Source organism: Apaloderma vittatum, unplaced genomic scaffold (genome assembly GCF_000703405.1).
Source record: "Apaloderma vittatum isolate BGI_N311 unplaced genomic scaffold, ASM70340v1 scaffold10017, whole genome shotgun sequence".
NCBI classification, from domain to species: domain Eukaryota; kingdom Metazoa; phylum Chordata; class Aves; order Trogoniformes; family Trogonidae; genus Apaloderma; species Apaloderma vittatum.
The window spans coordinates 32,470-49,844 of NW_009726702.1; the positions used below are offsets into that span (position 1 = coordinate 32,470).

Sequence of the window (17,375 nt, forward strand, 5' to 3'; positions counted from 1 at the left end):
ATCCTGCGGAATGGTCTCATGAATTGCAGTGGCACCGAAGCTGGCCGGAGAGGGACAGAGGGACACGTAGCCTCGGGAGCGTGTATTTCCCGATGGTTCGTGTGCTGCTTTGTTGTGTCCAAGGCTGGCCTGTAAAGGAGGATTCAAGAAACACACGATTTTCAGAGAACATCCTGAGCACCAGCTGCGAAACCTTAAAGGTTAGATTTTGTGGTCGATTCTGCTAATCTGCAACTCCTAATTTGTAATTAGTTAAAAGGGACAAGCGATAGGCTGAGCAGGGCGACCCGAATGGTGACAAATTGTATTGTTGTTCCCTTGGCTGTGCCCTCCTAAGCATGTCGGGGGAAGTTGGCACAGAGAACAAGCCCTGTCCTGAGCTTCTCAAGTCACTGGTTGCCTGGTGTCATATTAACCCTAACGGGTTTTGATTCTGGCAGCAACAGCAGATTCCTGTTACAACCAAAGGACTCTTGAGCAGGCTGAAGAAAGCACTGAAGAGCGAGGAGTTCAGTGAAGGTCCTCTTCCCTGAACACAGCAGAGATCTGGACCCTCATCTTGAGAAAGGTTAGAGCTTTGCTAGCTCTTACGTGAGAGGGGGCCGCAGGGTGACAAAGGTACGGGAACAATTTTTATTTGAAGACAGCAGTTCCCTGGAGAGAAAAGGTTGTTGAACAGAGAGGTGGACTCAGGAGTGGCATGAGGACGATAAGCAGTGAGCCATGGCTGTGTCTCTCTCCTAACACGGGAACTAGGGCAACAGCAGACCTAGCCGGTAGATTTTAGGTTAAAAAGAAACAAAAAGAGCCCGTTAAGAAAAGAGTACTTCACACAGCATGTCATTTAAAAGGTGGAATCCTTTGCCACAGGATGCTGTTGAGGCGAGAAGTTTACATGGTCTCAAACAGGGATGTAAGCCAACGCTGTGCAAGCCAGCGACCGCGCCAGATGCCAGGGGCAGGATTGCACAGAGCAGCCCCGCTCCACCTACTGAATGTGAGGAGCACCCTGAGGGGCACCCAGGGCAGCCAGAGGCTGCCTCGCCAGACCAGCCTGGAACCTGCAGGTATCTGCTGTGCCATGCTTAAAGTGGGGGGAAAAAATGTCGCGGATTTGGCCCAGTTGTGCACAGGACACTTCACTATTCCTTCAAGAATCTTCTGAAGACAGAATGTATTTTCCACAGAACCAGCTTTCTCCTCTAGCGCTTCCCTGTGTGACAGGCAGAGCGAGCGTGCTATTTCACTCTCAGGCACTAGGAATAAGGAGGCAACTCTCACCACACTGGCACGTTCAGACTGCCGGTCACACCTCTATTTTCCTGGTAAGTGGTTATGAGCAACCGCCTTCACGGATACAAGTATATGAAAGTGCCTTTGATACACTGGTTTCCCTCTAATGACGACTATATTGCTGCATAGAAGCTGAAATGCCTCATAGATAAGTACAAAATCTGTATTTTTTTAACTGCAATGATTGGTTAATGACATGAGTGCAGCTACTGAGATAGAGGTCTGAGCAGCAGGTTGAAATTACTCTTGTTAAAGAACAGTTGTAATTAAATGATTCTCAGATAAGCGCGGTGGTAGTTTTCTTTTTCTTTATTTTCTGCTTTGAAAATCATGCTTTCTGCCTCACCTTGTTGCATTTTGCTGATATCAGCCATGTCTTTTGAGTAAACGGAACTTTTCTTGGGCTTTGGCAAAGCTTAGATTGTGTTGTAGCGTTTAGGAGACAGACTGGGATCAATAGTATGTTAAATGAGGAGATGTCTGATCTTAACAAAACTTCATTAGTTGTTACTTTAACTCTGGGCATTTAGAGAAATACCTGATGAAATTCTAGGCTGAAGAAAACTGTTGGTTGCCAGAGCTTGCAAATGTAAATCGTTGGCTTCTCTGTGCAGGGAGGTGGCTGGATAGACCAGGGATGACTTGCTGAGGGATTCCCTACGCCTCCTCGCAAACCAAGCAAAATCACTGCCTCCTGTTCCTTGCAGGGATTTAATGTTGCAGATCTTGTTGTACCTTGTACCAATACTAAGTCCTCTGACCTTTCTTCTTTTGTGTATTAGAAACAAGACTGCCAATGGAGATTATCGGAAGGAGCACAGAGAGAGGAGTCGCAGCCCAATAGAGCGAGCTGCTGCCCCAACCATGAGCCTTCACGCCAATCACCTGTACGCCTCAATCCCAAGCTTGACCATGGATCAACCTCTAGCACTGACCAAAAACAGCATGGATGCAACCCGAACAGTTGGCATCGCACCCACACTGACTTCTGTGGAACGGCAGCAGGTACTGGCTTCTAGGTTGACCAGAAACTCTGGGTGGTGGTAGGAATCCTCGCTGTAGACGCAATGAGCGCTTCCCAGGTGTAAGCAGAACGTAACCTGAGTCACAGTAGGTAGGCGATACTATTCTTCAGGCACAGTGTATTTTAGAAACGCACAATGAATGTCACAGCTCGTTGTGTTCTGCGTGAATAAATGGCTGATGTTTAACTGTATCTGTCACAGATTTCTTGGCCTTCCTGCTTTCCCCAGCGCTTTGCTAAGCTTGTGAACGCACTTAACTGGGAGTGCCTTAACTGGGAGCGCAGAGGCTGTGGTTGAGGGAAGCTCCAGGCCCTGCTGGGCAGAAATGAATGCGGGTGGCAGGTGAGGAGGGGCTCACCTGTGCTCCTCTTGGCTTCCCTCCCTCCCCACTGTCCCCCCCGTCGCCCGCCATGAGCGCTGAAGAAGAGGTGTGAGACAGGAGACTTGTCCAGGTGAAAGATGCTGGAATGAACTTAGTTCTTCTAAGTTGTTTCAGTCAGCCAAAAGCAGTCATTGTGCTGTTGAGAACAACGTTGTATCATTATTTCATAATGATTTTTCCTAAAGCAAAGTAATGGTTTTTGATAATTTCACTTTATTTTCATATGCTGGAGTGGTTTGGTTTGGGCTGCTTTTGGCAGGTTGTTTGGGTTTTGGCTTGCCATCTTTACACAGTAAGTTTTCTCATAGGTCAGGCTTGCTTTTACCCCTCTCACAAGTGGAGAGGCAGAGTTGTGATGAGCTGCAGCGCTGAGAAATTACACTGGCCCATGTACCCATGTTCCCCCTTCCATCCTTCCTTCCTCCCCTTGCCATGCAGCCCTGTGAAGGGTAAATATTTGGAGTGGATGATCTCTGAGGTTGGGATTTTTCATGTGCAATTTATGAAAGCTGCTTTTCAGTGGAGCAGTCTAGTTGACAGGTAAGGTGTAGGTTTTCACAGCAGTTGGCCAGGTACGCCCGTCACGTAAATTTTACTGTGCCCAAAGGCCAAGCTTCACTCTAGTGCTGCTGGTACTTTGCATCACTTGGCACGCAGGTCGTGGCGTTGTTGTTCTGTGCGGAACGGCTCGACTTTGCTCTCAGTGTTTGGTGATGACAGAGGAGGAAGGGACAGGCTTCCACTGACGACACCGGTGCCCTTTGATAGCGTTACTGCTGTGTCCCCACGTAGCAGCGAGCACCACTGACACTCCTCTGTCCTGGCGTGTTTGACTTGGGCCGATTCCTGTTGCCTGTTACCAGATTCCTCCTCTCTTTTTGTTATCTTTGACGTTTTGAGCTAGATTACAATCTCGTTTCATGGGGAAATAGGATGTTGAGCTACAACCTTGCTAAGAGCACAGAGTAGAAATTGTACAAAATAACAAGTGTATTGAAAATAAGAAAAACTGTTTCGATGGTACGTTGTTTTTTGGTTTTGTTTAGTTGTGGAGTTTTTAACCTTAACATGTCGAATGAAATTTCATCTTTATGAGAAACAGAGATGGGAAAAAATACCGTCTTTTTTTAGGCAGTGTAGGGTTCTTCAGCTGCTGTCGTCGTTGTTACTGAATTCTCATCTTATCTCAATACTCTCACATAAACATGTGTGTTCTGCTCAGTGCACCTGCACACACAGACCCGTACCCGGGGATTCTGTACGATGCCTTCTCGTGCCTCTTGGCTCCTTGGTGCTGTTGGCACATGCATTCTTGAGATGTGCTTTTTTTATTCTCTCTCTCTCTCCCTGCCTTCCAACCTCTTGTGTGTCTAAAATACTCCTCTGAAGAGATAAGCATGTAATTAACAGCAAAAAAATCTGTTAATCTTTTGTACATTTAACAATTAACTTGTATTGAGTATAGCAAAATGGACTTCTTCCATTTTAAAATATACAAAAGATGTAAAGCCCGAGTAGTCTTAATACCAGTGTTATCTCCCTTCAGCCTCTGGGAAGAACTGGGTAATTTCTTTGCCAAAGGCATTTTCTCACTGTCATGTTTACACAGTAAACAACTAGAAGAAGAGTATTTTGTGTTTACATTTTGTACAAAGTGTAAGTTGCGGAACTAAGATTATGTGAATAGCCGTTTGGGGGGAATTTGCATCTGCTGAGAATGAAAAAGGATGATGTTTAGGAAGTCATGCTGGAGGGGCAGATAGATTACAACAGGCAAGTAGTGGTGGTCAAGACTTGCTCAGGAGTCTTCATATTTTACATCTTTGGGGCTTATTGTTCTGTGGCTGAAGAACAGAATTAGTCAGGCTAGGAAAACTTAACTTCTGAATGAAAAACAGTAATATTAAAACTTGATTACCACTAAGAAGACAAATACCTGTAAACTTTGTAAAGCCCTTCTGAATCCTGGAATCACAAGGGTATGCAGCCATAGAATGAAATGAGTATTTAATGTGTTGACATTTAGTTCTGTGTATGTAATGTCTGTGAAGTTGAAACAGTCTCTGTAAAATAACTTTAATGCTTTTAATGATTTGCTTTTACACTGCTCTTTTTCTGTGTGGCTGCTTGCCACCTAAATAACCAAGAACCATTATGGAAATGCAACACGGGAGTTTTTTAAATCAGAAAAAGACATAATAGCTCAACATTTTGGGGATTAATATGCTTTATTGAATTGGACAGTTTATGGGTTATTTCACTGCTGGGATTCACTTCAGCATTTGTACATCCCAAATGAGGATGCAGAGAACTGCTGCTAATAGGGCTCTGGCCCATTGCCTCGAGGAGTGACAGTTTTCTTTTTCCTTCCCTGCCAGAACCGTCCGTCTGTAATCACCTGCGCTTCTGCCAGCACCCGGAACTGTAACCTCTCTCACTGCCCCATTGCTCACAGCGGCTGCGGCTCCGCCATGCCCACCTACAGGCGACCCTCGAGCAGTAAGTTACGCGCTGCGTCCACACTCCTAACGGCCTGATGACAGTGGGAAGAGAACAAAATCCTGTCACTGACCTGAGCTGGCCCTGATGTACGAACAGGGGGGAGGTGAACCAACAGCCACCTCTGTCTGTCCTGTCCACCCAGAGGTGTGCTAGCACGGATCCTCGCTGCAGCCTTTCTGTGCCACAGAAGAAAGTACTAGTTCAAAATTAGGGAGAGAGGAAGTCTTTTTTCTTGTTTTGAAAAGCTGCTTAAAAAAAACCCCAAACACCACACACAGACAGCTAAGTCATTATGTTTATTTTAATGTTAACTGACAAACAGCAGACAGGGCCAGCAGCTCCAGCCATGCTCTTATTTTAGGAGCTGTAGTTTCCCCAGTCTTTCAGGAGACTTTTATGATTCAGCTGCAGTCGCACAAATCTTTTCCTGCAGATACAAACACTCTTCCAGAGCGGTACCTGGCACCTTTCTCTGCAGGGACAGCACAAAAAGCTTTGGAGGGCGGTTGCTATAGCAACCCAAGCAGGGAGCTTTAGCTTTCTACCTTCCCTGCAATTAGTACTTTCCCTGAAATCGTTCTGTGCAGTACTTGCTGGGAAACCTTGGGATGGTTCTCCTCACTTTCTCTCACTGTGCGACCAGGGGAAAAGCTCAGTCCTTTCAGTTCAAGTCATGGACCCTGCTGCTGCATCGCTTTAACGTGTGGCGGTGCCAGAAGTGCCACCAGTGACACTTCACCAACCAGAGTGTTGGGGGGGACCTAACAGTCTGGAGCAGCTGACGGGTAGTTGCTGTTATTTACTGTATTGTTGAAAAACAGGAATTGGAAGCTGAAGTGAGACCTGGAGGACATATTACACTTTCAGAGAAGTCAATAGGTAGCGGACCCAAGATTTCAGAAGTTTTCTAAAAAAAAAAGTCTGTTTTTCGTCTAAGGAGAGCTGCTTCATTGAGCCCCCAGCTGTATTTGCATGAGGGTGAAGCACAGGTTTTCTGAAAATACTCATCACTTGAAGTGGTCTCTGTGCATGGTATTTTAGGATTATTTTAGGATCAATCAAACCCATCTATATAGTGTGAAGGACAGCAACTTGGATTGCTGCAGTTTTAAGAGGTTTTTTTGAAAGATTGATCCCATTCCCTTTAGACTGCAACTTACAATCTAAGTAAGTCTTCTTAGTTTGAAGAAATTATTACTGTTCAAAACCTGTTTCTTAAGGTTCTTTGTTCCTCTCCTAACAGTATTAATGTTTCTAGTACTTACTGCAGAGGTCATGATCCGTTTAGTTTTCTGACTGGCTCCAAGAGGAAACCCTGAAATCAGCCTCTGCCGTGCTGCAAGTCAGAATGAGGTCTCCTCACGTGTCATTGGTATCAGCAGGCTGAGGAGCTGATTTTGAAGAACTGTTTCCATCTTTAGTTCTATTTAAGCCTAAATATAAGTTCTAGTGTGGTTGTTTTATTTAAGTCTAAATGTAAATTCTAGCGTGGTAGTTTTGGGAGAGGGCTTCCACAGAACCAGGGCTGTCGCTGTTCCCAGCCTGAGAGAGAGCTAGAGTTATACAGAAAACGCTTGCCTATTGCATGGCACAGAAATGCAGAGATACTTAACTCCGTTTATTACTTTTTCATTTTAACTTCTTCCATCTTTGTCCTCACCCCACTGACTGAGAGTTCTGTAGTGCTGTAAAGAAGTCTTGCTTTGTGCTGAGTCAGTTGATAGGAAAACAGGAGAAAATACTGTGTGGTTCCAGCTGCAGTCCTCAGTGCCGGGGTTCTGCACAGCGGTAACACATCTTCTGCCTCCTTCCCCCCAGCTACCACTGCCTGCGACCCGGTGGTGGAAGAGCACTTCCGCCGAAGCCTCGGCAAGAATTACAAGGAGCCTGAGCCAGTGGCAAACTCCGTGTCCATCACGGGATCGGTGGACGACCACTTCGCCAAAGCACTTGGGGATACATGGCTTCAGATCAAAGCTGCCAAGGACGGAGTCTCCAGCAGCCCCGAGTCTGCTTCCCGGCGGGGCCAGTCTTCCCCTTCCTCTCACATGGTCAATCATAATCACTCGCCCTCGGTGGTCTCATGAAGAGAGGACCCTTATGTTTGTGAATTTGCATGGTTTGACTGAGCTTTGAACAGTGCTTAAGTAGTGTCGGGGGAGGGGAGGTTAGTTTTCAACACATGTTTTTGTGTACTCACTTTTTATTTGTCAAAGGGTGCCCTTAAAGACGATAGCAGGAACTATTTCATAAAGATTCATACGATGTAGCATCCTTTCTTTTTTCCTGCCTCAATTACCAAAGAAACCTCTGATGCAAATCTGCTGCCCCTTAAAAAAAAATAATGCACGCTAATCCACAGAAGCCATTACACGTAGTTGGTTGACCCAAATGCTTTTTTGCTTTTATTAGCTTCTTGAGACTAGAATTTGTCTGGTTTGCTTACGTTGCCTTTTTTTTTTCTCTCCCTCTGTGAAGTAATTTTGTATGTATATACTTGAAAAGAACTGTCATGTATGATTTGCACTATTGGAGGAGGACTGAAGTTGCGTAGCAACTTTCTGGAAGATGCTAATATTTTGAGGGCAAACTGCTGAAAAAAGGGTTTAAGGATGACATTTCTATCAGTTTTTCTTAAAGCAAAACAGCTTCGGAAGGGGAAGTCTCATACAGGTTATAGGTCTTTCTCTCTTTAGATTTCAGGTGCTTAGTGCTTGCAACTGGACTGCATAATTTACAGAACACGGGCATTTTTTCCTAAACACTGCAGTTTGTTAGAATAGAGCAGAGGTTGGAGGGTTCAATAGTGCTTAACGATGCATGTTTTATGAAAAATAGCTGGTATCTATTAATGTATAGACAGTAAGAATCATAATACTTATTAGCTTCTCTTCAGAATTAGTTTATTTTTGTCAGTAACAACCCTAGATATACTTACTGCTGGTACAGTTGTACTCTATGATATTTGTATTTGATATTCACTTTAGTAGCAGCCAGCAACAGAGGACAGCCTCAGGACAGGCCTCACAGTTTCGCGATAGATGATGTGGTACAGGATGCTCTCGCTTTGCGCATGACTGAGTAATGTTTCTGTCTGCAGCGCTGTCTGCTCAACAGGAATTCACTTCCTAAAACTAAGTCTGTGTAATCCACCTTTAACTAGCTGCAGAAACTGCTACCGTTACGTCTCTTGGCTGGATAACAGATTGTTACAGTTTGTGAAATATGACCTTTTAATTTTTTTTTAAAGCTTATTCATAAACCTATGCCAAGTTGCAGCATACATTCCTCCATTAGAGAACTTTATACAGGTATTACTGCATTTATTATCATTTGCTATATTAAAAGCTACTAACTAGAAATTAGGCGGTAGAGGCAGGCATAAAACCATGGCTGTGCTAGTACTAAGAGCTTCTCTTCTTGTTAAGTGTAACTGCTCTCCCCCAGACATTCCATCTTCCCAGGACAGTTGCAACTAGGGCTTTTTTTTTATACTGGGTTACCTGAAACGATTGGTTCAGTGTAGAAAGTTAGAACTAGTTGGAAGTTGAACTACACGTGATGTATTATGGACTATGTTACAGTATTGGGTCCATTGTGGCTTTTCTTTTATGTTTTGTTGTGGTTTTTTTTTTTAAAGTTAAGCTATTTAATTTGGAAAAGGTGCAGGGTAGAAAGAGATCGGGAGATTGGCTCTTACTCTTGTTGAGAAGGTGGCTGCTCAATTTTCTTTAAAAAAAATTAAAAAAAAAAACACCTAAGCCCCCAGTTTCACACATTTCACTACCATCTTACTGGGTAGTCAACGCTTACTTGCTTTGGCATTCAGTACCCTACTCTCTGTAGGAAGATTGTTAAAAGAACACTTTTTTATATAGGTAACTTTAAGACCATCGTTACGCTGTGCGTAAAGAATGTACAGAGAAATTTGTAGGTATTTTTTGAGGAACAATTAATTTGTTAATGATATGTAGCTATTTAATTTTTCCCTTTCCTTTATTGTAATCATTCATTTTTTTGTTTGGAGAAAAAAGTTGATCTTTTTTTTGTTGTAGATTTGTCTGTAATACAGTAAAAGTGCAGGAACACAGTTATTCTATGAGAACACTGCATTAGCATTAATAGCCACTAGTTTGTTATTGCTACAGGCTACTGAGCATTATAACAGTAAAATACTAATACTGTAGACGGACTCTGTGGAAAATGTGACTCCTATATTTCTTTGTAAACACAAATGAGATAATGTTTTTAAAGCTAATATTTTCAATAATAGCTGTTTTACAAGGTTACATTTACTTATCTGAGATAGGTAAATGGATTTGAGGGCAATAAAGATGATTTAATGTGATATGTCCGGTAAAACCTATTAGACACAGTAATGTCACAGAAGCCAAAGGGTTGGGGGGAGGTGGCAGGAAACTAAACTGAACTCACCGTCAGGAGACGTGGTGAAGTTTCTTCACAGAGCCAGGTTATCTACAGTTCCGTTGGAAAGAGTCTCTCTGTGTTTGTAAATCTGTAATATACCATTCTTTTGTGGCCTTGTTTCACCTGGAAAAAAAAAAGGTTTGGCAGGCCATCTTTTTTTTTTGTACTTAAAAGTAGCCTTAAAGAACAATAAAGTGCTCTTAAATCACAGGTGTGTACGTACGTGTGTGTATGGCTCGGCGGGGCAGGAAACTGGTCCCTGTACTTCATCAGCTGGAAAGCTGGAAGCAGAAACAGTCGTTCTTGTTGTGTTCTCCTTCTGAGGAAACGCAGCTCCCTTAGGACTGTTACCCCAGGGAAGGGACTGGCGTAGCCATCCACCACGTTTTGGGTTGTTCAGGAGTTCCTCAATTATAAAGTCTTTACAGCTGCTGGTGTGAAGAGAGAGGTGCTGTTGGTGCCCCAGCAGACATGATGGACAGAAACACCCCTGGCTCGCAGAGGACACCCCTGGCCACTGACCCCCTCCCCAGCAGGCCCAGCGCGGCAGCTCCCCCCTTTGGAAACGACACACCCAGTTACTCACAGTTTATGAAAAGACTGATGCCTTCGTCTTTTTTCCTTTGGTTTTGTCCCTTGACTTTTGCAAGTTTTATCTAGAGAACAGACATATCTCTAAAGAAGCCAGTGGTAGTCCAAATCTAGACGTCTATGGTGTTGTGTTTTCAGTATAAGATTGTTCATTCATTGGACAGTTAATTCTTTAAAAAAAAAAAATAAAAAGCATGTTCTAATTACCTGATTTTTGAGAAAGTTTGGTGAAGCAGGGAAGAGCCTTCAGAGGAATTTCAACACTGACTGTAGTAGACGTGTCTCAGAAATTAGAAAAGGACCTCCTAAAAATAACAAGATACCCAGCTAATATTGGATTAGAAGTGCCTAAATGTTTTGAAAAACAAAGCAGGCATGACTGCATCTGCATTGTTAAAATGGCTACTTCGGGCTGTGGGAGGTTCCATGAGAACACAACAAGAATGATTAGTTTAACACATCTGAAAAACATCTCCCTCTAAATACCCATGGAGAGAAGCCTAAATACAGGCTTTAAGAGCTTTTGGGAGGGAGGCCAACTACAATAATCCTCCCAGGCCTCAGCCTGCTTGCTGAAGGGAGCTGGTTTCCTTTTAGGAAAAAGTCACCCCTGCATCAACAGTTTGAGGGCTACGTGAAGCAGGACAAGCAGCATTGCTATCTTTCAGTTGGTAACCTAAGAGAGTGTTCTATTTTCTACATGGTAAAAGAAAAAAAAAAAAGTAATTTCGTACCACATGGTATTTCTAATGAGCCCCAAGCAGTAATTTTGCACAAAAGGGTGGCACCATGGCCTAGAAAAACTGGGCCATACACATACATTTCATAAAGTAAGTAAGTCCCACCCTGTTTGTAATGGGGTATTTTTTCTGTGAGCTAAAGGGAAGGTAACTTCCAGCTACACGTTTGTAATCTCACCCATATGCACACACACACACATTATTTTTGCCCATTTAATTCAAAGGAGCATTTTAATTTTAGAAAACAGACCTGACATCACAAATACACTAGGGATTGAACTTACTTGGATCTTTCTGCACAGCTCAGTGAGTGACCGCTCCTGAATACAGTTTCTACGTATTTCAAGCTTCTTTAGTTGTGAAAATGAGCTTTACATACAACCATAGTGCCTCGAGAGCCAGCAATAGTTTGCCACAGCAGCAGTACAACGGGAGCAGAGCGCTGTGCACGGGTACGCTGGCAGCACAGCTGCGTACTCACGACACCTGTACTAGTGGTGTTGCTGGTAAATGACCACTGACTCTGCCCAGCAGGGCTGAAGGGACCTTGCACAGTGTTTATTTCCTTTCAAACTAAAACCCACCTGATGCAGCAAAGGGAGTTTTTAACAGCACTATGTTCGGTTTTGGTGCTGCTGGGGTCTGTGCTGGATGCGGGCAGGCTGAAGTCAGATGGCTGCTGCTGTGGTTCCGGCTGCTGCAGAGAACCCAGCAGGAACTACTGCAGCTGCTCGTACTCCAGCATGTAACTGAACCGAGACTTTTACACTGGCACATGCACAAAGCTGGAAATTGTAACCAGTTCACCATGGTAGAGCGGAGCTTTAACTGCACCAGTTCAGAAGCTGCTGCAGGAGCAGCTTGGCCAAGCGCTCCTGGGGGGTCGCAGGGGACTGCTGGGGGTGGGAACAAATCCAGCTGGGCCCAGGAGGCCAGATCAGGCAACAGAGAAAAGACTTAAAACCCCCCACGATCTTTCGGCCTTATTCGGAAGCCTTTGTCCAACTTCTCGTGCTGTACTAAGTACTCGCATTACACACGAGGTGATCCACGGGCCGTGTGAATGAAGCCTTCTCCAGTATCCAAACACCACGCCAACATGTCGTGTTGCTTAACGTGAGACGCTGGCAAAACACATCCAAAGTGTTTTAAATGTTACTTGCGTACAAGCTCTACTCACCAGAGACTTGGCTGAGGGGAACAGTCACCACTATCTTTAGATCCTTCTTGAGGAGCTGTGAAAGAAGAAACCACCCCGCATCTTCCTGATACATGGGAGCTTCCATTTCATCCAGCACGGATACAGAGCCCAGAAGGCTGCACACACTGTTTCCAGTTCCTCCCTCTTAGCATAGTTATGACATGGCTGGATTATCCTGTGTGTCAAAGCACCCTTTATCCCTGGAAGGGGCCTACGACAGGAAAATAAATTTAATAACTAAAAGAGACCAATTTTATAATTTTTTTAACTTCTCCTTCAATAGGAACATGCTGCACCTCTCTGTGGAACAGCTCTCCCAAGTGCATTTCTTGGGTGTAAGACAGCCAAGAGAGATAATTTAATCACTTGTTTTTAAAGTGCAGTTACATACAGCTCCACAGCAGCTGCCCAGTTCTCCTGTTTTCCCTTGGTGCACCCCTGGCACAGCACACAAGGCAACAGCCCTCTGCGTCCAGCAGTGCACGAGGCAGAGCTCCTCAGAGCTTACACTCACGCCCTGCGGCAGAGAGGCTTTTTAATGGCTTTGATACACAAGAGGGGGGCGGGGGGCTCACGGAAAGCAGCGCACCTCACCAAGAGTGACATTTAATACACACAGAGCTTTTTTAATCCCAGCAGCAGAATCCCAGCAGCAGAACACAAGCCTTGAAAGAGACCAGGGAGATATTACTCACCTCCAGGGACGTAACCACTTCAGTAGGTGGCCTTCCCACCACTGCTCAACCTTCCATCTTAAAACCTTCTTTACTGCAGGGAAGCTTCTGCGTGCACTTGAGCCTAATCCTGCCCAACCAGGAAGACACTGTCACCAATCGGTCATTTCTGTGGAAAAGGTAGGGGAAGAGTCAAGTCATTTCACACCCTTGACCGAAAACCACAGACACCACTTCTTTCTTCAATTCTCTCATCTCAGATTTTTCTCTGAGACATTTAACGTTTTACAGCAAACTCGTATGTCTTAATAACACCTTCAGCACAGGCTGAAAAAAGCTGCAGAAGACCAGTTTACAATAGCCATTGCAAGAACAGTGGTTAAATTCCAAGACAATAAACTAAACTTAATTTTTAATTAAAACTCCAGGGACGAGGTCTACCAGGTCTAGTCCTGGTAGAATCATAGAATGGCCTAGGCTGGAAGGGACCTTAGAGATCATTTTAATCCAGCCTCCCTGCCGCCAGGGACGCCACCTCTCAACTAGATCAGGCAACACATGGGGACCGAACAGGAATCGGACCCACGACCTTAGCGTTTAGTGCCACGTACATTTTATCTGACATAAAAATGGTAGAAGGAGCACCGTGCAGCAGCTGGGAATCTTCCACGAAGCTTTGGAGCTTTTAGTTCAAAACTAGTTTGAATTTCTCAGTCTTGAGTCTTCCATAAAACAACTCCAATCAGAGGATGCGCTCCCTCAGTGTTTGTCCATGTTTGCTCTAGGCTAACTGGTGAGTTCGGCACAAGGTTTGCTTTTTATTACAGGAAAGTTTCAAATTTTCCCACCTAATTCTGCTCAGCAAATCTGATCATCACATTTAGGGAAGGCCACCAATGCACGTTGCAGTGAGTGGAGCAGCACAGGAGCCCCTCGGCTGCACGCACACACCCGGGCTGAGCGGGGAAACATCACCACCTGAGGTGAGATGGTCAGCGTGCCTGATTTCCCTCTCCTACACCAGTAAATACTGACTGAAAAGACAGCTCTCACCCGGCCAGCCGAGTAGCATCCGCGAAGGGAACCAGATGTTCTGCTGAGACTGTCGAAGTCTCCACACATGGTTATGCTTAACGTGGACGACTCTCATCTCAAAGAGAAACAAGAGCAGCAGCTCCCCTGATACAGCCCTTTGGATGAGACCACGGCACACACCTCACGAGAGACATGGTGAGACCGGTGCCCGACTGTTCCCAGTACAAGCTCCTCCTAGGTTGCTCCTTCCACTGGTGCTCGAACTGAAGACAGCCACCCTCCTCATGTAATGACAGCCCCCCCAAGGAACATTAAACAGGAAATCCTCCTATCTTCCTTGCTTACCCAATCGGGAGCCCAATCTGTCAGACAACACCACGCTAACTTAGGGGGGGTTTGTAGCTGCCAATGGCTCTATCGCTGAAGCACTTCTACTCCACTGGTGTGTTAAGAATGGTTGGCATGGGATTAGTCATACACAGATATTCAGATTGACATGCATTTATATTTTAACAGAGTTGGAAAAAAACAGAATTTCTTTTTCTGTAGGCTACTTTTAAACACTGACAAAGCACTTACTGTCGTCCAGTAACAACACAGCTCATTACATGAGACCGTTTCAATCTTTTTTTGCTTGTAGGCTAGCCAGTTGAACTGTTTGCTGTCGCATGGTTCATTCTAATTTTGCATTTTATTTTGCTAAGTAGCAGCTTTCTTAAATGCCAAGGAGAACATCTGTCTTCTCTCTATCACCAAGACAGACACAAAGGCATCCGTCAACATGAAGCCGTGTCAGCCACATGCCCGCTACATTTAATAGTCAAAAAGCTGCTTGTCTTAAAACTGTTTACTCAGTTTGGGCCAATACTATGCCTGCAGAATACTTCTGAGAGTTTCCTGCTATTCATGGTGGAATGAATGTTACTTTTTTAACCTAGGAAAACAGAAAGCTCAGATCTCCTGCTTCCTGAAATATTAAAATAATGTGGGCCTAGTTGCTTTAATGACATGTGGCTTGTGTGTTAAAATATACATATGATGTATCACTGCAATTATATTAGTTCTAGTTACTTAAAACAAAGTATGAAAAATTCAGGAATTTTTTTGCTTTCAGAGAAACCAATTGCTTCAAGTAGTTGTTTGGTTTTTTTTAAAAAAAAAGTTCTCAGCCAAAACCCAAGCTTTTGCTCTTCACCAATCCACTGTAGTATTGTAGAAGTTTTATTTTATTTTTTTGGTGGGGGAAGTGGGGATAAAAATAATGGAAAGAACTAACAATACTTAGGGATTAAAGCAAGGGCCCTTCCTTTTCCTTTTCCTTCCCAGTGACAAGTTCTTGAGCTCCTGCTAAGGGTATGGAAAATCTCAGACTGCTAAAAACGCACGTACTCCAATAGCCTCACAGGTAATACAGCATTGTTACGGCATTTAAAGCAGCAGCAAAGTCCTTTTCTCTTACTTTCACTGACATACCTTTATTTAACTTGGTGTTACTTTCATTCATCAAGTATTTTTCCACAACGTAAATAGTTACCGACACTGTTCTGGCTGCTAGAGCTTTGTTGCTCTGTTTTACAAACTGCTATAAACACGTCTATCTTGAAAACCAAGCCAAAGGAACGGAACCACAGGGAGTTAAGAAAACTTGAAATGGGGTCCTACCTCTCGACACTGCTGACATAGCAGCAGCCATCACTCCCACCCTGGCTTCCCATCTCGCAGCTGGGACACAGAGCCACCGCTGCAGCTCCCACTGCTCCTGGACAGCTGCCTCCCCGGAGCCGTGGCTGCCGGTGGAGAGGCCACCTCCAAGGAACACGCATTTCAGTGTGGCCCGAGGGTGCCAGCCAGCTGCAGCGGTGATCTTTTCATCAGGCGAACCAGCTGAAAGAAGCAAGCAAGCTGCTTTTCAACAATGACTACAAACTAGGACACGATCCCAGGTGAAAACCTCCTGCCACCAATCTGAGTTCCCCTGCCAATGAAAATGCTGGAAAGTAATTAAGTGGAACGAATATCTCACTGAAGATGATGATTGTTTCTTCTCATTCTTCAAAATTTCTAAAAATAAAGAAAAGTCATCCTCCACTGTAAAGATTTTTATCTTAACTTTGCTAAAGGTCTTTATCTCTGTCACTTGTTTTTAAGTCCCTCCTTCTCAGAGCCTCTCATATCTCAACCCAGAATTTGAAAATCAAGAGTAAAAGAAGTAACTAATTAACCTGAAGAGCCAATTAAGTAAAGTAACAATTGAAACCTGTGAAGCCATTTCTTCAAAAGCAAGCGATATTCTCATTTTGTCCCCTGAAACAGAGGCATATATATGTTATGTAATTTACCTTTCCTTTGGTGATGTATCAGGAAAGCACAATTAGCTAGTCGAGAGGAACACAACATACAAGAGCATGCAAGACGTTTTCTTCACTGTGTAAAGACATGTCTGTCTGAACACAGGCTAAGAACAGGGTTCAGAATGATCAAAGCACATAAATGCAAAATCCACTTCCAACTTTTAAAGACCGCACTTTAAACACTGCCTAAAACGCCCTATTTGAGAGATCTTTGTTTTGAACCACTCCCACATCATTTCATGCACTTGCTAATTCAGCCTTCAGCTTCCCTCCTCTACACAACTCAAATGTTGAGTTTTCAAGTGGGGAAATGAATTAAAACCCAAGTCATGCAAAGCCACCACCATGCAGAACATGATGGGATTCTAGAACTCTTGTTTTAAAGATTTTCAGGGCAAGAACAGATTTCCTCACAATAAAGACATAATGCTTTTGTTGTTGCCAGGCTTACAAATGCAGTCTATAATGTGAGTCAAGCTATGACCTTTCAGGATGATGCAAAATCAGCAGCAATAAATCCAATGGTGACTTTGCTGACATGTCTGTAACTTTAGTGATTAATCCAACAAATAAACAATTTCTGCTTGGAAATACAGGAAAGAGGACTGTGGGATTCTCCTCCTGCTCTGCCCTGTTATAGCTGAACTCTGGATGCAGTTTTGGTCCTACCAATTCTCACAGGAAATGTGAAAAATGCCTGGGCAAAGGCTGAGGATCAAAGTCAATAGTAGATCAACCCATAATACATCACTAAAGAAAGAGAAGCTAATGAGGGCAAGAAGAAAGATTTTCCTATTTATACTATAAGTTTGTTCCTTTTAGCAGCTGTCCCACAACAGATCCCATCTCTCTCTATTCTATCCCTCCATGACATACTCCCACTGAAAATTATACACATTTTTCCCCCAAAGAGAAGCATTAATTTTACCAGCACAGCTACACCGAGCTCACACATCAACCCACGGCCTGCCTCAACTTGGACCTTCTGCTAGACCCTCCCTTTCCTCCGCCTGCCCAGAGCACCCAGCGCTCCACAGAGCACTGGAGCCTTTCACACCCTTGAGCTGCGGAAGCTGGACTTGCCGGGCATAAAGTGTCCTGTGGCTGCTGTAAAACTAGAGTAACTTGCCAGTGACTGCAAAAGTCAAATCTG

At 44.1% G+C, this 17,375-nt stretch overlaps 1 protein-coding gene across 1 annotated transcript in view; it reads left to right on the forward strand.

The window, feature by feature from the left end:
- VGLL4 (vestigial-like family member 4) overlaps positions 1 to 8,949 on the forward strand; it is a 22,109-nt gene extending 13,160 nt beyond the window's left edge. Inside the window, exons 2-4 of the mRNA XM_009873387.1 lie at positions 2,076 to 2,298; positions 5,079 to 5,199; positions 7,021 to 8,949. Of these exons, the coding sequence (XP_009871689.1) occupies positions 2,076 to 2,298; positions 5,079 to 5,199; positions 7,021 to 7,289 (613 nt within the window). The 3' untranslated portion in view covers positions 7,290 to 8,949. The remainder of the gene's footprint in view (positions 1 to 2,075; positions 2,299 to 5,078; positions 5,200 to 7,020) is intronic.
- Positions 8,950 to 17,375: the final 8,426 nt, after the last annotated feature.